Source organism: Coregonus lavaretus, assembly GCF_964263955.1.
Source record: "Coregonus lavaretus genome assembly, chromosome: 12".
Lineage (NCBI taxonomy): Eukaryota > Metazoa > Chordata > Actinopteri > Salmoniformes > Salmonidae > Coregonus > Coregonus lavaretus.
The window spans coordinates 42,990,379-43,012,304 of record NC_139999.1 but is presented as its reverse complement, the minus strand read 5'-3'; the positions used below and the strand labels follow the sequence as shown (position 1 = coordinate 43,012,304).

The 21,926-nt window shown below is 42.2% G+C and overlaps 1 protein-coding gene across 1 annotated transcript; it reads right to left on the bottom strand.

Annotated features, from left to right (window-relative positions):
- Positions 1–328: 328 nt before the first annotated feature.
- On the bottom strand, positions 329–6,780 carry LOC311137880 (lumican; the record flags this gene model as incomplete). The annotated part of the gene is made up of 6 exons (XM_084172487.1): positions 329–1,067; positions 4,685–4,851; positions 5,171–5,321; positions 5,520–5,844; positions 6,232–6,373; positions 6,587–6,780. 6 exons carry the CDS (start codon positions 6,778–6,780, stop codon positions 916–918), a joined length of 1,131 nt encoding a protein of 376 aa, XP_084028613.1. The 3' UTR covers positions 329–915.
- Positions 6,781–21,926: the final 15,146 nt, after the last annotated feature.

The following is a 21,926-nucleotide window of genomic DNA, read 5'->3' as shown; positions in this document are numbered from 1 at the left end:
CTAGGATTAAACCACTGTCTCACAGCCCTTTGTCTCCTGTTTTTCCTAGTCTTCCCAGTTCTGACCTTTCTGCGTGTCCTGACCCTGATCCTGCCTGACTTCCTGTACATGCCTGACTCTGATTTGGATTACAACTCTTTGCCTGCCTTGACCTACCGATTGCCTGCCCCTTGTGCTGTAATACACTCTGAGACTCGTACTATCCACCTCCTGTGCCTGCATCTGTGTCTTAGCCTGAGCAGGGATAGAAGCAGAGATTATTTCATGTCTACATCAGTAGTGTCTGTTCTAAAATATTAGTTGAGCGAGAAAAACAGTAAAAACAATTGATAATGGTGTATATTTTATTGTTCTGTTCATATGCAAAAACAATAAATTACAGTCATACATCCAATACAGCACATAATTTGACCTTAGCAATACATAGTAGATATTGTAAAACTTTACAATAATAAAACGTATATAATGTGCGCATTTATACGTGTGTGTTGGATCAATTCAACTCCAAGCTGACTCTACAGTACTGTGATAGATTAACAAGCCTTGGTGGGTGATGTTGATGGATGATTTTAATGAATACCTGCTTCAAACACTGATCAGACTATGTGTTACAGTATGAAGTAGATACAGGGAGACTATAAAAAATAAATTGTATTGAGTCTAGAAGACCTGTTCTGAGACCATGTGAGCATGTGCTTACGTTTGTGTCGTGTCCAAACGTGCGTCCGAGTGTGCATGAGTGATGTGTGTTTGAGGGATGTGCGTTTGAGTGACGTACTTGTGTGCATGGGTGTGTGTTCATTTCTGAATGTTCGGACCTGTGGAATCTTGACAGAATCTTTCCAGAATCTTGCTGAGGTAAGCTTCAAAGCAGGGTTGTGGCAGGGTCAGGGGGTTAGAGGTCCAAAGTCAGGGTTAGATGTATATGTGGTGCAGGACTCGGAGGCAGTAGACCCATTCAGGTGGTAGGAGATGGTAGGACATCTTGTTGCCGTCCAGACGAAGGATCCTCATCCTGGAGTAGGACAGAGGACCCACCTCCCGACAGAAACTAGAGACGTTAAACTCTGCAGAGGACAGAGAGCAGAGGGAGGACAGAGAGGATAGAAAGGATAGAGAGGACAAAGAGAACAGAGGACAGTATGGTTATTACATGCACTCCAGCCCTATACACAGCTATGACATTCCCACTCATATACTCTGACTTCACAAAGTATATTTTTACCATGAGTGAACATAACTTAAACCCATTTCCTCCAATTGAGAGTTGTCACAGTATTTTGAGTGTACTGCCATCATTGTTCCTGAAATGGCAGACCGTATGAGAATGACTTGCCTGAACAGAAGCTGGGCACAGCTTCAGTAGCCTATTCTATTAGGAGCAGAAACCACAACATGCTACAGTAGTAGCCAAATCCAAAAAGCAGTTACAGCTATCTTAAAAAAGAGGAGGAGAGAAAACATAATCTCCTCTCTACCTCCTGTTCCTGCCTCTAGCTATTGGCAGAAGGGTAAGTTTGGCAGAGGGTAGACAACGTTAGCTAGCTGTTGGGATGCTAGACAGTGAGGTGAGTGTTTTTCTCTCAGTGAATGTCTTGTGTTTAACTCTGTCAGACCAGACCAGACACACACACCAGGTTATAGTGCTGACTCATGTCTCCTGGAGAGCCTTGCGGAAAAAAAGCTCACACTTTTCTCTTGCTTTCTCTCTCTCTCTTTATTTATGTACCCCTGCCTCTCTGTCTGTTTATCTACAATGCCTACGGAAAGTATTCACACCCCTTGACTTTTACCACATTTTGTTGTATTACAAAGTGGTATTAAAATTGATTTAATTGCCATTTTTTGTCAACGATCTACACAAAATACTCTGTAATGTCAAAGTTGAAGAAAAATGCTAACATTTTATTTTATTAAATCAACACATGTTAGAATCACCTTTGGCAGCTGTCTTTCTGGGTAAGTCTCTAAGAGGTTTGCAAACCTGGATCGTACAATGTTTGCCCATTATTCTTTTTAAAAACCTTCAAGCTCTGTCAAGTTGGTTGTTGATTGGTGCTAGACAGACATTTTCAAGTCTTGCCATAGATTTTCAAGCCGATTTAAGTAAAAACTGTAACTAGGACACACAGGAACATTCAATGTAATCTTGGTAAGTAACTCCAGTGTATATTTGGCCTTGCTTTTTAGGTTATTGTCCTGCTGAAAGGTGACTTTGTCTCCCAGTGTCTGTTGGAAAGCATACTGAACCAGGTTTTCCTCTAGAACTTTGCCTGTGCTTAGCTCTATTCCTTTTATTTGTATCCTAAAAAAAACTCCATAGTCCTTGCCAATGACAAGCATTCCTTCTTTTCACTGTCATTTAGGTTAGTGTGGTGGAGTAACTACAATGTTGTTGATCTATCCTCAGTTTTCTCCTATCACAGCCATTTAACTCTAACTGGTTTAAAATCTCCATTGGCCTCATGGTGAAATCCCTGAGTGGTTTCCTTCCTCTCCGTCAACTGAGTTAGGAAGGATGCCGGTATCTTTGGAGTGACTGGGTGTATTGATACACCATCCAAAGTGTAATAATAACTTCACCATGATCAAAGGGATATTCAGTAGATACAGTATGTTTCCATTAACTTGTCCTGTGATTTTTTGTCAACATTTAGAAAGTTTGCATAGAAAATAGATGTGACAAATGCCTGCTAAGGTGCATTTCCATTTAACTATCTTGTGTCGATAAAAACAGCTGGACGTAATGACGTCACAGCTTGACGTAATGACGTTGAATAAAACTGTAGTGTTTCCACTACCCATTTAGGCAAATTGCGCATTAATAAATTGGCGACAGCCTGTATGCCATTCCACCTATTTGTTTCATGACTCAGGTAGCCCGTGAAAGCCAGCATGGAAAGAATGCAAGAATAGACTAGTATGCAATATTCGAATAATTATCATGTGCCAACGTATCGCCACGGTCTGTGCCATGGTGAAACTTGCACGGTAAATAATTGGATGGTGAAACTTGCATCCAGCCAACCAGAAAAGCAATTCGAAGCAATTCAGCCATTCTTGAAAGTCAGGACAAGGATCCTGCAAAGAAGCATTATTTTTATAGTTTAAAAATTGATTTAGCAGGCATTTAGAATTACATTTAGAGTGGAGCTTGTGTTGACATCACGTGCCGCGCGTACCTTCAAAATTATTCGGCATTAATCATTTATTCGAAAAACACAGTTTCCATCATAATTTGTCACAATAAATAACGTTTTCCAAAAGATTTTTTTTTGTTGATCTTTAGAAAATGTCTCCTATATCTGCCGTCTCCATTACACTTGTTACAAAGATGTTTTGAGACGTTGCTTTTGTCTAATAAACCTGGGTCAATGGGAACCTCCCTACTCTCTGTTTTTTAAATGTTTTACCCATCTACCAATAGGTGCCATTCTTTGCAAGGCATTGGAAAACCTCCCTGTTCTTTGTTGTTGAATCTGTGCTTCACTGCTTGACTGAAGGACCTTACAGATAATTGTATGTGTGGGGTACATAGATAGGTGTAGTCATTGAAAAATCATGTTAAACACCATTATTGCACACAGAGTTAGTTCATGCAACTTATTATCTGACTTGTTAAACAAATTTGTACTCGCCATAACAAAGGGCTTGAATACTTATTGACTCAAGACATTTCAGCTTTCTGTTTTTTATTAATTTCTAAAATGTCTAAAAACATAATTCCACATTGAGATTAGAGGGTATTGTGTACTCCAGTGACACTAAATCTAAACGTAATCCATTTTAAATTCACACAACAAAATATGAAAAAAGTCAAGGGGTATGAATACTTCCTGAAGGCACTGTATCTCCACCTCTGTTTTTCTCTCTTGTCATTCTCTCCCCTCTGTCCCTCTCCCTCTGTAGCCCAAACATCCCAGCCAGAACAGGAATCCAGGAATCCTAACAGTGTTTGTCAAGGAGACACGGCTGAGCGAACGAGTGGCCAATTGTGAGATTCACAGGTTTGTTATTGAAGTTGAGGCAGGAAATTACATCCACTCTCCATGTGCTGATTTGCAGTCCAAGAGACGCATTCAGGAGTTCATAATTCGATCAGCTTCGTCATTTGAAAATATTTGGAGGCAAAACACCAGGATTGCTTTTCTCAGAGAAAGATGGAAAGAGCATGATATTTGGCTGATCTTACCAACTAGCTCTCACAGTCTCATGTCAGAATTAGACGTTCATCCATGTTTGTCGAACGTCAAATTTCGCAGTTGTTCCAAACGTCAAATTTTTAAGTGTTTAAGGTTAAGTTTAGGCATTAACTCAACAATTTTAAGGTTAGGGATACGTTTAGGCATTAACTCTGAATGGTTAAGGTAAGGGTTAAGGTTTGTGATAGGCTTAAAACAAAAATCTCAAAAACGACTTTCAATTGCTGGATTCGAACACCAGAGGCAGATGCTTACACCCCTAGTGGCCGGTTTCTACATCATCTCCCGACGTCCTTCGACATGGACGGACGTCGAATACTAACTTGTTTCACGGGGTACCTGGCTGGATCATAATCCCCTGGTCAACCCCTCACAGATGTTAGTCTCTGTGTGTGTGTGTGTGTGTGTGTGTGTGTTCGTATGCGGGAGTGTCTGTGTGTGTGTGTGTGCACGTGTGTGTGTGATTGTATGTATAGTCTTACCTTGTATGTGGTTGGCCTCCAAGTATAGGTACTGTAATGTGAGGGGGACCAGGGGGATGGTTGTCAGCTTGTTGTAAGAGAGATCCAGCTCTACAAGGGAAGATAGGTTGAAGGACTGGGGGTGGAGGGAAGGGCTCACTAGACCACAGTGGCTCAGACGCAGGTACCTACACACTCACTCACACACGTATGCACACACACACACACACACACACACACACACACACACACACACACACACACACACACACACACACACACACACACACACACACACACACACACACACACACACACACACACACACACACACACACACACACACACACACAGAACATTACATTTACATTAAAGCTACATTTTGTGATAATATCAGAGATGTGTGAATGTGATGCATATCAGACTGAAATAATTTACCTGTGTGTGTGTGTGTGTGTGTGTGTGTGTGTGTGTGTGCATGCGTGCATCTGTCCGTGTGTGTGTTACCTGAGATTAGTGAAGCCCCATAAACTTTCCTCCCCCAGGGCAGACAGAGAGTTGTTGGAGAGGTAGAGCTGCTGGATGGATGGAGGGAGGTGAGAGGGGAAGGAGGAGAAGAGGTTCCCGCTCAGGTCCAACAGGTTAAGAGACACTAGGCCTGGCGGGGAAGGAGGGAGAGGGAGAGGGGGAGGGAGAGGAAGAGAGGGAGAGAGGGAGGGAGGAAGGGAGAGAGGCTACCAGAACAAGCATGTTCAGAGCTGTTACCTTTGAGGCTGTTATTTTTAACATATGTCAGAAATGATGTTTTGACATAAAATATAATCACTCAGAAAAGAAGCAGAGCGAAGACACTTACCTGTGAAGTCAGTCTCTGTAATCACGTTCAGCCTATTCCCCTGCAGTAGCAGCAATGTAAGATTATGTAAATTCCCAAAGGTTCCCGGGGAGATGCTGGTGATGAGGTTGTGTGCCAGTCGGAGCTGCCGCAGGCTGCTGGGCAGGCCGGAGGGCACGGCTGTCAGCTTGTTGTGGTTAAGGAACAGGTATTGGAGCCGGGTCAGGTTCTGCAGCGTGGAGGTCTGCAGCCCGTCCGTCTGTAGACGGTTATCATCCATGATGAGCCAGCGGAGCCCTGAGGAGTTGGTGAGAGAGGAGGAGGGCAGGGACGAGATGTTGTTGCCCTGGGAAAACACACACACATGTGTGTTACCACAGATGTAGGATCTTAATTTTGTTGCTGAGAATGTTCCTGCACAGCATATTCAAGGTTTAAAAAGGTTTCTAAAGTTTGTAATTTCCACTTTAAAATGTCAGACTTGATTTGCCCTAACGAAAAATGTATCTAACCCCTACAACAAATGTCCATTACTTATAATCCACATAATAATTCACATTTTCTGTTGCTGCAGGATTATTGGCCCAAATTAAGATCCTACATCTGTATAGGAACCATGTGGTACCTGGCAGTCTGTCAGGCAGGTGTCTCAGACCCCTTTGTGTGTGTGTGTGTGTGTATGTGTGTGTGTGTGTGTGTGTGTGAATGTGCATGCATGTGATGTGTGTATTACCTGCAGGAACAGGTACTGTGTATTGTAAAGCATGCTGTCCGGCAGCTCTCCCAGGTCTCTGTGGTCACAGTATAGAGCTGAGGGCCACTGGATAGGACAGTCACACAGGTCAGGGCAGGACTGGGGGTTGTTGGCTCTAAACCTGGATCACACACACATAAATATGTCTTTACTCAGATATTACAAATGTAAATAAAGTAAGAAATAAATGTGACACTTTGCAAGCGCAAAGTGTGTGAACTTTCCTTTGAATGACGTTTGAACATTACCCAATCCCGACGCACCAGCTAAAGCAACTTTCAGATGTGCAAGTGCATTTCATTTATAAATGAATGTATCAATGTTTTATTTGTACCATGCACGGTTCATGCGGCCCCTCAGGCTGAATACAGAGGGTTCCCCCAGAAGACGGTTGATCCATAGAGGAACCCCTCCATAGTCCAGGTCCTGGGATGCCACTGGGGTGCCACAAACAGGCCTGCAGACACTCAGCATCAGGCCCAGGGCTAGAGTGAGGGCAAGGGACAGCACCGACCGTAGTACAGCCATGGAGATACTGTAAGACAATCTGGGGATAGTGATAATAATTGTTATATATTACTTATCTATATACAAATACAAAGAACCAGTGCAAGGACCAGACCCGACCCACACCACAGCCATGGACACAGCTACTTGGATAATTCCATCACAGGATCCGAAACACAGGATTCGATCACAACAACTCCATGAGAAAAAAGAAGAAACCCGCACACTGCTCTTGCTAGTATCACTTATTTTTAATAAGCTTTACTCATCGGCCTCAAGGCCTTCGTCAGAGCTTTTTCTCAACAATTCGAAACACTCTGAGCCATAGAAACATCTAGAGCAAGAAGCTACTGTAACTTGTCACCCCTGGAGAGTCAGTTGACTAGGTGACGTCACAGTGTGAGACAGCGACTAACTTTCCCCGCTTCATTAACATCTTAATACCTTAATACAGCAGAGGAATTGAGGCATGAGTTTGCCCCCCTGCCATTTGTTGCTCTAAGTTGCAGACACATATCTGTGTTGGAGAGAGAGGAATGTGTGTCCATATTTTTCCACATGCACAGCTGCAGCCTTAATAATACACAGTGGACAAAAATGTCACACATGCACATATTCACAGACACACACGCACACATGAACACAGGCAGGCAGGCACACACACACAGACAAAATACGCATAAACAAAATATGCATGCACACACATAGATGACAGAGACTGCATCATCAGGGTGTCCATATAGGTCAACTGGACTTCAGAATGGTAACATTCACATTCACAGTCGCATGATAACCACTTCTTCATTGAGTTAGGGGCAGATTGGATTATAGCACAGCCATACACATCAACATTATTCTGTCTGTCAGTAACAACATAATACATTTATAGCCTGCAGTAACTGCAATTATACATTTGCCAGTATATAAATCAAAGCATTTATTTTCCACTAAATCTCACTTAACTCACAAAAACATTCACAAACACCACAGGTAAATGAAGCAGACAGACAAAACACACATACCTGTCTTCTTTATGGGTTCAGTTTTGTGGTTGCTTGTATTCCTGAGCTATGGTTCCCTGCACAGTAGCAGTAGACAGTAGTGGTGGTTCACTCTCTGCACCGATGAGCATGTGGCACTGGATGGTGGTGAGCGTGTGTGTGTGTGTGTGTGTGTTCAGGCTACCTGCAGTATTTACCCACTGCCAAATACATTCCTGAGGCATATAGCCCATGCTTTAGACATCCTCCATACTCTTCCCTCTCTCCCTCTTCTCCCTCTCTCCCTCTTTCTCTTCTCCCTCTCTCCCTCTTTCTCTTCTCCCTCTCCCTCTTTCTCTTCTCCCTCTCTCCCCCTTTCTCTTCTCCCTCTCTCTCCCTTTCTCTTCTCTCTCTCCCTCTTTCTCTTCTCCCACTTTCCCTCTTTCTCTTCTCTCTCTCCCTCTTTCTCTTCCCTCTCTCCCTCTTTCTCTTCTCTCTCTCCCTCTTTCTCTTCCCTCTCTCCCTCTTTCTCTTCTCTCTCTCCCTCTTTCTCTTCTCCCACTTTCCCTCTTTCTCTTCTCTCTCTCCCTCTTTCTCTTCTCCCTCTCTCCCTCTTTCTCTTCTCTCTCTCCCTCTTTCTCTTCTCCCTCTCTCTCTTCTCTCTCTCCCTCTTTCTCTTCTCCCTCTCTCCCCTTTCTCTTCTCCCTCTATCTCCCTTTCTCTTCTCTCTCTCCCTCTTTCTCTTCTCTCTCTCCCTCTTTCTCTTCCCTCTCTCCCTCTTTCTCTTCTCCCACTTTCCCTCTTTCTCTTCTCTCTCTCCCTCTTTCTCTTCTCTCTCTCCCTCTTTCTCTTCTCCCTCTCTCACTCTTTCTCTTCTCCCTCTCTCCCTCTCTCCCTATTTCCCTCCTCCCTCTCTCTTCTCTCTCTCCCTCTTTCTCTTCTCTCTCTCCCTTTCTCTTCTCTCTCTCCCTCTCTCTTCTCCCTCTCTCCCTATTTCTCTTCTCTCTCTCTCTCTTTCTCTTCTCCCTCTCTCTCTCTTTCTCTTCTCCCTCTCTCCCTCTTTCTCTTCTCTCTTCCTCTTCCTCTTCTCCCTCTCTCCCTATTTCTCTTCTCCCTCTCTCCCTCTTTCTCTTCTCCCTCTCTCCCTCTTTCTCTTCTCTCTCTCCCTCTTTCTAGTCTCCCTCTCTCCCTCATTCCACTCTGACGCAACACCCTATAGTAACTGTTTATCCTGCAACATTTGGTGGAAACATGTTATCCAAAAACAAGAGAGAGTGAGGGGGAGGGGGAGAACGATCAAAAGGATGAGGGAAAATAGAGGTCTGATATCAGGGCATAGGGTTTGAATTATAATCTGGCAAAGTTTTCAAAGGCTGCATGCCGTCAGGATCAGATGGTCTTTGGTCAATCCTTTATCTGCACACACTGTACTTTATCAATATGCAAAGGGCCAATCTCTGTGATTAGGATCCAGGCTACAGCCCCAGGCTTTGTGCATGTGTGTGTGTGCATCTTTTGGGCATTTCGGCATGCATCTCAGCTGAGTACAGTGGAAATATTCCAGAGCTTTCCAGGGTTACTGCTGGAAGTTATGGGGACAGAGGGAAAGAAAATAACACAGTAGGAGAGATGGAGGGAGAGGGAGGAGTGTAGAGAAGAGGGAGGCAGTGGGGACAGAGAGTATAAGGGAGGGTTGGAGAGAGGGAGGGACTGGAAGAGAGGGATCTTCTGGGGGATTGAGGGAGAAAGGGAGGTTGGGAGGACTGAGGCAGAGAAGGAGAGAGGGATGTGAGGACTGAGAGAGAGAAAAACACAGAAGGAGCGCCACCTAGCACAAACAGATGTCATAAGACCATCAGTTCCGAAGTGTTTGTGCGTGCGACTGTGTGCACACAAGCACATGTGTGAACACTTTCCCCTACCTATTAGTGTCAGCCAGGCATGCTTTTTCCATGTATGTTTCCAGGGGGAGAACCACTGGGTTTTACATGACAGTATCCTCAGGGGTGCTGTGTAACCATAGGTCTGACATAATGCCACCCAGTTTTGCCTTGACTTACAACAATAAGTGGAGACTAAAATGGGAACTATTATGGGTACTGCTATTAGGGGACTGAGAGAGGGGGCTAAAATAGGGGATTATTAATAGGGGACTAAATAGGGAAATATTATTATGATATCTGATTCCTTAGCTCTACAATAATATGTTTAGGTATAAGCTTGTAATGTCATTGAGGGAAAGCTTGATGAGAAAACAACAAGATTGAATAACTTTATACAAGGTTTTGAAATAATTTGTCTAATCTTTTCCATCATAACAGAACGTCATGCCCATGATGGTATTGTTCTACAATAACATTGGTTATGAAGGAGCACAGTTAGAAAGATATGGCATATAGAAGCAAACCGGATGGACATCATGAAAATGATCGGAGAGGTTGAGAGTAGAAGAAGTTCAGGAGAAAGAACAAACAAAATGTAATTATTGTAAAATTGACTGTGTCCATAAAATGTAGATAGTGGGTATGGGCTGGAAGTAGAGGCCTAGGCGTTGTTGTTCACTAGTTTACTCCAAGTGGGGAAAGGGTGGCGGGGTTGGAAAGTAATAAAGGGGAATATATATATATTTTTTAAGGATATGTATGTGTATGTATGTATGTATGTATGTATGTATGTATGTATGTATGTATGTATGTATGTATGTATGTATGTATGTGTGTGTGTGTGTGTGTGTATGTGTGCATATGTATATGTATATGTATATATAAAAACATGGGGGATTGAAAGTGATGCAGACAATTACATTGATGGAAGTTACAATCTATCTGCAATATTAAGCTGATCGACCCCCCCCCCAAAAAAAAAAACATTGGTTATGAAATAGGTTTGGCGCTCTGACTTATAAATGAATGAATGAGAAACCTGTTTCAGAAAGATATTTGAAAAACATCGACTGAGCTGTGGCTTATGTTAGGACAGACTGTGCCGACAGGTAGCACATACCATTCTAGAGTATCACACACACACTATCACACACACTCACATAGACACACACGTGCACGTACGTAGACAAGCATACATGCACTGTCATGCACTGTTACACACACACACACACACACACACACATACACACACACACACATACACCGTTGCACACACACACACACACACAAACACTGGCTAGCTGATGGCTTTTCCATAAAAAGAAACAGGAAATGTGGAAACCTTCCATAGTCTCTTGGCAAGGTTCTCTCAGCAGCAAAATCAGTCTTTTTACCAGCTGGCAGCCAGTGAGAGCCAACTAACCACTAGAATATCTTAACATCTAATCAAATGTAATTTTATTTGTCAAATAAGCCGAATACAACTGGTGTAGACTTTACCGTGAAATGCTTGCTTACGAGCCCTTCCCAACGATGCAGAGTTTAAATATAATAATACTAATCAAAATAGTAACACAAGATAAATAAAATGAAATACACAAGAATGGAGCTATATACAGGGAGTACCAATACCAGATCAATGTGCAGAGTTATGAGGTATTTGAGGTAGATAAGTACTGAAGGCAAGGTAAAGTAACTATGCATCAGGATAGATAATACAGTTTTTTACGATTGTTTACACACTAAAATTAAAATTTCCACACAATTAGCAAAATTGTACTCCAATGAGCAAAACACCTCCACAGATTTGCACAACATTACACACAATGTCCGCCTCACCCTTTTTGCAAAACATTACACACAGTGATTTGTAAAACTCTACACACATTTTCACACCTTAGACACAGATAAGGATCGTGAGGTTACTTCCTTGTAATTACAAAGCACCGGATTGCCAATTACCACACTAATGAACGAATTGGATAAACACATCTACCAGGTGTGGAAGCACACATGTGCTAATTTGAAAACGCAGCACTCAGGTGTGCTATAAAAGGCAGCAGGTGAGTTCACCTGTCTTCAACAAAAATGGAAGGAGTTAGAAGAAGAAGAAGAGTGAGAATGAGAGGGGGAGCTCAAAGAGGAGATGAAGGCGGTAGAGGAAGAGGAGAAGGAGGTAGAGGAAGAGGCATAGGTAGAGGAGAAGAAGGTAGAGGAAGAGAAGGAGGTAGAGGAAGACACCTAGGTAGAGGAAGAGGTAGAGAAGGACTTGAAGAGTTGATAGAACCTGAACAAAGAAGACGAGGACCAAATTTGACTCGAGAAATCCGTGCAACACTTATTGACCATGTTATCAACCATGGACTGACACTGATGGAAGCTGGACAAAGAGTTCAACCAAATCTCAGCAGAAATACTGTTGCGTCAGTAATTCGGACATTTCATTGAGAAAACAGGTAAGCTAACCACACAGTATACATTGAAACTGAAGCTTGTATAATCAATATTGTTTACTGTGACATTTGACAGTAGGCTGCATATATATATATATATATATATACATATTTATTTATTTTTATCTTATTTTGTTTTTACATAGGATTGAGGGTCGAGGACACCAAGGTGGAAGGGGCCCTATGTTTAGTCGTGCACAAGAGGCCGCCATTGTGAACATGGTTTTGGCCAATAATTGTATCAGGCTACGAGAAATCCAAGCCAATATCATCAATGATGACAATATTTTCAATAACATCCAACGAGTCTCTCTGTCAACATTAGGTCGAATCCTAAAGAAAAATCAAATATACATGAAGCAACTGTATCGGGTACCATTTGACAGAAATTCAGAGAGAGTGAAACATCTGCGCAATGAGTATGTGGAGGTATGCATTGTTCATCTGACTATGGTGTGGTATCATGCACTGCTCATAATGTTCTGTCACAAAAAAAATACTGTGCTATAGATATTGAATAGCATCCTATTTTCTTTAATGTGTTTCAGAGAGTCTTGCAAATGGATGCTGCTGAAATTCAACATGAATTTATATATGTGGATGAGGCTGGATTTAACCTTGCAAAAACAAGAAGAAGAGGGAGAAATGTAATTGGGCACAGGGCAATCACCAATGTGCCAGGGCAGCGAGGGGTTAACATCACCCTTTGCGCTGCTATCACACAAAATGGGGTCCTCCACCACCATGCAAATCTGGGACCCTATAATGCAAATCTGATACTTGCATTTCTTGACCGATTGCATGAGATTGTCACAGCATTACACCAAGTGGACCAGATGCGGTACATTGTCGTTTGGGACAATGTCTCATTTCATCGGGCTGCTCTAGTCCAGAACTGGTTCCATGATCACCCTGATTTTGAAGTTTTATACCTTCCCCCATACTCCCCCTTCCTGAATCCTATAGAATAATTTTTTTCAGCGTGGCGGTGGAAGGTATATGACCTGCGGCCTTATGACCGTTTGCCCCTCATTCAGGCCATGGAACAGGCATGTGATCTTATTGAAGCAGCTTCAGTGCAGGGGTGGATTCGTCACACAAGGCGATTCTTCCAACGGTGCCTTGCCAATGAAGACATAGCCTGTGATGTGGATGAAATGTTATGGCCTGATCCAGCCAGACGGAGAGACGGATAGTTACAGAATTCTTGTTGCTTTTACAGTAGTTTTCTTTCATTTCTGTTTACTTTTACTTTACTTTTCTTCAGAGTCAAAGTGTATGTACTGTAATTCATGCAGTAATTTTTATTTGTCTACGGATTTTATTTGTTTACAGTAATTGATATCATTGTTGGTTGATTACTGTAACTGATTATGGTAAGAAATACTGTAAGTATTGAAATAAATACTTGAAATATTCAGTCTGCAGCATCAAGTGTTGTGCAGTGCTTGGTAAGGTTATAGTAGGCCTACAGTATTTGTCTACATTCTCCTTATATCTCAAAACAAATCATGAATAATGTTGTGAGTTTCTCACTATTTTTTGTCACCTAAATTATCTCTCACATACAGTAAGAATGTCTGGCCAAAAATCTTTTATTTTTTTATTTTTTACAAATGTGTTTTTTATTTATCACAGCAGTGTGAAACTGGCTGCAATAGTGTATGATCATTGATTACTGTGTTGGTTAAATGAAAACAAATAGCATTTTCACAAATATGTGTATATGTTTTGACTGAAGTGTGTATGTTTTGACTGAAGTGTGTCATTTTGCAAACAATCTAGGAATTTTGCTAATTGATTGTGGTGTTTGGATAATTGTGATTATATTTTGACAAAAAGAACTCTGTTTTCAAAATCGCGTGTAAACAATTGAAAAAAACTGTAATAAGAGTAAAATAAAGAACAGAGTAGCAGCAGCAAATGATGAGTGTAAAAGTGTGTGTGTGTGTGTGTAGGTATGTATGTGATATTTGTGTGTGTGTGTGTGTGTGTGTGTGTATGTAGTGTATGTGAATGTGTGTGGGTTTGTGTGGGAGTGTCAATGTAGTGTGTATGAGTGTGTATATGGTGTGTATATATAGTGTAGTGAGTGTGCGTAGATTCAGTGCAGATAGTTTGGGTACCATTAATTGACTACTTAGCAGTTGGGCTAAATCCCTCCGTCAAACAACCACATAGGTCTACAGCAACAGTAGCAGGCAGTAATATTCACTTTTCACAACAACAAAATTCCTAAAGTTGATTACAGTAACCATGTATGGTCCAGGCTCATTTTCAAGCAGGACTTGAACCATCAACCTTGTGATTATATGAGACAGAGAGCTAGAGGGCAAAGTCATAAAGAAGAACAATATACAGTGAAGGAGAGCCGGTACACGCTGAGAGAGAGCCAAACCAAGCCTTGTGAATGTGAGAGGACAAAGTTCCTCCATACAGAGTGAAAGAGTGAAGTCTTGGCTATCTGCCTACTTTAAATTAAAAACTCTCTCTTTCCTCTCTCCCTCACTCTTCCCCTCTCTCTCTCGCTCTCTCTCTTTCCCTACCTCCCTTCCCTCTCTCCTTCTCCACCCTCTCTCTGGCCCTGGGTGACATCATGTGGTACCTATCCCCCTGCCCAGACACTCCTAAACCCCACACTCTCCCCTTCTGCCGTCTCTCCCCCACTTTCTCCTCAGTCTCCTATTCATCTCCATATGTCCCCCGCCAATCATCCCACTCTTTCCATCCTCATCAGACCTATCAGATAGTTGGGTGTGTACAGTATGTATGTAGGAGGATTTGTAGTGGTTGCACTAAGTCTCTAGAAGTCTGCTCATGTCTACAGCTGATGTCATACATCATAAACAGATAGATACTGTCTATGATCTGATGTTAGAACACATTCACCGAAACCCAGAGACACACACGCAATCCAGATGTACTTCTCTCCTAACTGCTGGGTTGCAGAAAGACAGACCTGCCTGCCTTATACAGTGCATTCGAAAAGTATTCAGACCCCTTGACCTTTTCCATATTTTGTTACGTCACAGCCTTATTCTAAAATGAATTAAATAAAACATTTTCCTCATCTCCATATGTCCCCCGCCAATCCTCCCACTCTCTCCATCCTCATCAGACCTATCAGATAGTTGGGTGTGTACAGTATGTATGTAGGAGGATCTACACACCAAACCCCATAATGACAAAGCGAAAACAGGTTTTAAGAAATGTTTGCAAATATATTGAAAATAGAAAACAGAAATACCTTATTTACTACACTACCAGTCAAAGGTTTGGACACACCTACTAATTCAAGGGTTTTTCTTTATTTTTACTATTTTTTACATTGTAGAAAAATAGTGAAGACATCACAACTATGAAATAACACATATGGAATCATGTAGTAACCAAAAAAGTGTTAAACAAATCAAAATATATTTGAGATTTGAGATTCTTCAAATAGTCACCCTTTGCCTTGATGACAGCTTTGCACACTCTAGGCATTCTCTCAACCAGCTTCACCAGGAATGTTTTTCCAACAGTCTTGAAGGAGTTCCCAGATATGCTGGGCACTTGTTGGCTGCTTTTCCTTCACTCTGCGGTCCGACTCATCCCAAACCATCTCAATTGGGTTGAGGTCGGGGGATTGTGGAGGCCAGGTCATCTGATGCAGCACTACATCACTCTCCTTCTTGGTAAAATAGCCCTTACACAGCCTGGAGGTGTGTTGGGTCATTGTCCTGTTGAAAAACAAATGATAGTCCCACTAAGCCCAAACCAGATGGGATGGTGCATCGCTGCAGAATGCTGTGGTAGCCGTAGCCATGCTGGTTAAGTGTGCCTTGAATTCTAAATAAATTACAGATGGTGTCACCAGCAAAGCATCCCCACACCATAACACCTCCTCCTCCATGCTTTACGGTGGGAAATTTGGAACCAAAAATCTCAAATTTGGACTCCAGACCAATGGACAAATTTCAACCGGTCTAATGTCCATTGCTTGTGTTTCTTGGCCCAAGCAGGTCTCTTCTTATTATTGGTGTCCTTTAGTAGTAGTTTGAAAATTGTATGCACTCACTAACTGTAAGTCGCTCTGGATAAGTGTAAATGTAATGTAAATGTAAATGTTTTTGCAGCATTTCGACTATGAAGGTCTGATTCACACAGTTCCCTCTGAACAGTTGATGTTGAGAAGTGTCTGTTACTTGAACTCTGTGAAGCATTTATTTGGGCTGCAATTTCTGAGGCTGGTAACTCTATTAAACTTATCCTCTGCAGCAGAGGTAACTCTGGGTCTTCCATTCCTGTGACGGTCCTCATGAGAGCCAGTTTCATCATAGCACTTGATGGTTTTTGCGACTGCACTTGGAGAAACTTTCAAAGTTCTGAAATTTTTCGTATTGACTGACCTTCATGTCTTAAAGTAATGATGGACTGTAATTTCTCTTTGCTTATTTGAGTTGTTCTTGCATAATATGGACTTGGTCTTTTACCAAATAGGGCTATCTTCTGTATACCCCCCCTACCTTGTCACAACACAACTCAAACGCATTGTGAAGGAAAGAAATTCCACAAATTAACTTTTAAGAAGGTAAACCTGTTAATTGAAATGCATTCCAGGTGACTACCTCATGAAGCTGGTTGAGATAATGTCAAGAGTGTGCAAAGCTGTCATCAAGGCAAAGGGTGGCTATTTGAAAAATCTCAAATATATAATATATTTTGATTTGTTTAACACTTTTTTGGTTTATTTCATAGTTTTGATGTCTTCAAAATTATTATACAATGTAGAAAATAGTAAAAATAAAGAAAAACCCTGGAATGAGTAGGTGTGTCCAAACTTTTGAATGGTACTGTAAGTATTCAGACCCTTTGCTATGAGATTCTAAATTGAGCTCAGGTGCATCCTGTTTCCATTGATCATCCTTGAGATGTTTCTACAACTTGATTGGAGTCCACCTGTGGTAAATTCAACTGATTGGACATGATTTGGAAAGGCACACACCAGTCTATATAAGGTCCCCCAGTTGACAGTGCATGTCAGAGCAAAAACCAAGCCATGAGGTCGAAGGAAATGTCCGTAGAGCTCCAAGACAAGATTTTGTCAAGGCACAGATCTGGTGAAGGTTACCAAAAGAGCATTGAAGGTCCTCAAGAACACAGTGGCCTCCATCATTCTTAAATGGAAGAAGTTTGGAATCACCAAGACTATCCCTAGACCTGGCCGCCCGGCCAAACTGAGCAATCAGGGGAGAAGTGCCTTGGTCAGGGAGGTGACCAAGAACCTGATGGTTACTCTGACAGAGCTCCAGAGTTCCTCTGTGGAGATGGGAGAACCTTCCAGAAGGACATCCGCTGGTGACGAGTGTGCGCAGTGTTCCAGATCTCCTCAGTGCGCTGAAACCACTCATACACCGCAGGGGCCGCGGTCTGCCTCAGATGGCAAGGTGCCAGGGCCGGCTGATACCCCAGCACGCACTGGAAAAGAGTGAGGTTAGTGGAGTGTTGTGGAAAATAACCACTGTACTTTATTACAAATAAGGTCTTACAGAGTTTTTGTTGCATCAAGAAATGACTTTATTAAAGTTTTCAACAAACACGATACCCGTCTGCAGATGGGCGTGCATTCTTACGGTCTCCCTCCATCTTATATAGTCCTCTTCAGTTTTCCCGCTCTTTTATTGCTCCGCCCACTTCCTTTGTCCCTGAGGACGGCTAAACTATTACTCCAACCAATCACCCGCTCCCCTGTACCTCACCCCCTCAAGCTGTAATCAATCAAGAAGATACCAAGGAGACAAAGGTCTAGCCCAAACTCTATTCAACCCTGGTGCCGCTCCCTTCACTGTGGTTGAAGAGAGAGACAAAAACAAACGGCCCAATTCAGTTTGCCACAAAGAATGTTAACTATATGTTCATGATTAACTCAATTTTATCTGATAATCCATTAAAAATACACATCATATCCCTCCCAATGGGATTACTAATCCCATAAATTTATAAACGTATATTATGTTTATGCTATCAATCCCAATCTTTGCATTCAAGGTTATACTCATAATAAAAATATCACTATTTCTACTCAAAATAATTCCAACATAAGTGTTAGTCTCCTAACATATTAAAACTAACGTAGCATTGTTTTAACCATACTACCTAGGACATGTTTAAGAATAGTGTCAACATCTTTAACTCACATATCTTCATTCAGATCAATCAGTCAGCTTACAATTCATAATCATACTCAAATTAATTACCCAAAACAAATTTAGAATGACAATTCTTAGTCAGTCACCTTGGTTCCATCATTCAAAGTTAAAACTCTCACCTTGGCACATACTGACACTAACAGAATCTACCTTTATATTATCCATAATTTTAGCATTACCTTCCTCATAACGAGAATTACAACAGATCAGTATCTTAATGCATTCCTAGTCTAAATTACTATCAATTTAGCAGTGTATAATAACTCCTCAATTCAACATACTACCTCAACTAACACTCCCTTCCTCTACCGGCACTCAATTTTCTGGCGTCCTCCTTATGTCCTTCAGATAGCTTCATAGTTCATCTTGGATTGCCCATGGCAATGTCCCAATTCCAATGTCACACCCGCCCCCACTCCACCATCATTCTGTTTTGTCCATTTTGCCAACCAGTATACCCAAACTATGGAGAACATTGTATTGGCATAGATCTCTCTCTTCCTGCTCACTCCACATGGACTCCTGTCACATTCTTGAGAGAAAAGGCACAAAAGAGAAGGCAATTGATTGCTTTGATTTGATGCTGGATTCAGGTCTCCTGGCAGAGGTGGTGTCAGACAGGAATGTCTTCAACGCCTTTGTTGCTCCTCTTCAGCCGGGTAGAGGGTTTTTGGTTCTTATTGAGGTTTACACCGTTCTGGACCGAATTATCTCTGCTATGCATTACGACACCATCCGTAGTAACCTCAGGAAAGGACAGATCATAACAGTTCAGTTGAGTTAATTTCCAATCCAAAACATCCCTATTAACATTGACTATATGACAAATCATTATGTTTCACCACTCATTCTTAATACCCATTTATAATACTTGATCCTGCTGCCTGATAGGCTTTTCCTTAGCCGCACTACTACCACTCAATCACCCCCAACATGCTTTGTGACGTCGGAAACTCAAATATGCTATCTCTTGCCTCGTTGGTTGTACTCTCCCACATGCCCTTTGGTCCCCCTTCTATAAAATCGTTTACTAATGTGATGATGGTTTCCCCATTACCTTCTGTGGACCTACCCCTTCCTTAACTATTATTAGTCCCTCTGATCTGCATTTAATTCGGACCCCCATTCCACACAGTGTATCTCTTCCTACTACATTAACTGGAATGTGTTCTGACACTAATATATGTACACATGTAGCTTTTTCCTGCTTCTTATCTACTGGAACTGACTGTCATATGTATTAACTACGTTTGTCATGAAAATTCTACTGTCTGTGCATCTTTGCCCGACATGGGGTTGGTGAGAGGCATAATTTGGACTTACACATGAGTAAGTTGCTCCAGTATCTATCATCATTGGGGTGCCTCTATTCTTCACCTGAACCTTTAGCATAGGTTCTTCATCAGCCTGCATAGTTACTGCCACTAGCTGACCTTCCCCTTTGGGATTCTCTGGGCATCCCTAGTATCCATGATTTGGTCCTCCCCACAGGTTCACTGGGCCCTGTGGAGCCTGTGTCTGAGACTGCTGCCATTCAGCCAGGCTGTGCCCATTTCCTTGCCAATTACACTGTTGTGGTTGCCTAGGCAACCACGGCTTGGTGGGACAACTCCTTCTTGTATGTCCTGATTGATTGCACCTCCAGCAGACACCTGGTCTTCTTGGTCCACCATTCGGGTGTGTCTGATGCTGGGGTTGGTACCATTGATTCTTGGGTCCATTTTCATTATTCTTGTTTTGCCACGGCCCAGGGGATTGGTGTGTATACACATTCACTACTGGTAAGGCAGGAGCTCTTTGGCCTTGCTGCTGACGCAGTGGTTGTTGACCTCCCTGGATGACAGGTGCCATGGCACCCTCCTCCGTCGGGACCGGAGTAATCACTGGAGCTTGTGTTCTCTTTTTGTCCTTTCTTGTCAGCTCTTCCAGCTGCATCTGTGTCAGTTTTCTTTGAATGTCTCTCCCTTGATCTGTCAGTTTCTGTTCATCCTTCCTGTATTTCTCCACTGCGTGGATAACAGAACTCTTTGTGTGACTTTGACGTTAGTCCCACCACATCTTCTAGTCTGCTTCTGACAGGCGTTGGCATTGCTTCCATCAATGATGTCCTGAACAGTGTTGTCATCAGTGGATCCCCCTCTGGATCTCTTTCTGTTTCTTGTCGCCACCTCTTAAGCTGGTTCTCCAGGTACCCTGCCGGGTTTTCTTTATCCCCCAATGGCTCCCCTCTTAGTGCTTTAGGGTCTATTTTGGCTGGATACTCTATCCTCAGAGTGTGCCACAGTCCTGGCCTATAATTGTCAAAGGCCACTCCATCCAGTATTGTTCTCCGCACCGCCGGTATGAGGCCATCCGCCTGCATCAAGTTCTCCATTTTGGTCACGCCCACCTCCCTGGCCAGCAATGCCTTCAAGTCTCCCACCGCCAGTAGCTTCCCCATCGTTTGTTCTTCAAATGTTCTAATCCATTTTCCTGCTCCTTCATGCAGGTTAGGCAGTCTAGTCACCAGACCTTTCAGGTCCTGCATTCCCCAGGGCACATATTGAACCTGTGTCCCCTTTACCAAAATGGGACATTGAGCTCCATATTTCTCTGGCTTTTTTATTGTCCTTCTGTTTCTTAAATTTGCTTTTTCCAGATGAGCGTATAGTGCCTTACCTAATTCTGTGACTATAGGTTTGCCTCCTGTGGCTCCTTGCTCTGATAGTCGTCCCTCTGTCTCACTCTGTTCTTGCTCAGAGTCAGCATACTGTCTAAGTTCTTCACCTTCTCCATCACTCGTATTCTCCACATCTTTTAGCCCTCCATACTTTTGTTCATCTACCCCATAATTTTCTAGTTCTGTTAACATGTCCCTCAGTCCTCCATAACAGTCTATATCTAAATGTGATTTTTCTCCTCTTTTAAGCGTGGAAACTTGTTGCTTCCCCTTTTCTTCTTCTTCTATCTCTACATTCCCTGTTATTGAGACTACACCTGTAACCTGTGAATACTGCCCCCCTTCTGTGTATGCTGGTGGTGTAGTTAAGCCAGCCTTTTTTTGTTTCACTCTCCCTCTCCGTTAGCATCCTTCTGGCTTTGGCTATGCTGTTCCTCCAACTCTTTCCTTCCTCCCAGAATATTTTCAAGATTTCTCTCTTTCTCTCTCTTCTTCTTTCTTTTCTCCCCTTTCTCTCCTGTTTTATAGTTCTTTATTAGTGTATCCATTTCCTCGCACACGGTTACATCAAATGTTCCCTCCCTTGGCCATTTAGTTACTATTTTCCTGGTCCTTTTTTTCCATTTGTCAGAGATATTACCAATATCTTCACTATTTTCTGGGAACCTTCTCTTCATGATTGCTACTGGTGTTCCTCCCATCTCTACTTATTGTGTGGTTCAGTGTATACATTAGGGTGTAAGGTAAATTATTCCTGTTGCCTTTCTCAGCTAAACGTTTTTATATCCCTCAGTTAATGGTATTTAACTCCCTAATATATCTTCATACTCTTCTTCTTTCCCTAAAGGAGATTTTATCCCTTGCCTTTCCTTTACTATCCTTCTATCATTACTGGATCAATGACACTTGTAATAAATATTTCGCATTAAATTGTGCCTTTTTCTGATAATGTTATAATTGTAGCCTATTGCATTACTTTAGTTTAAAATATAAGTTTGTTT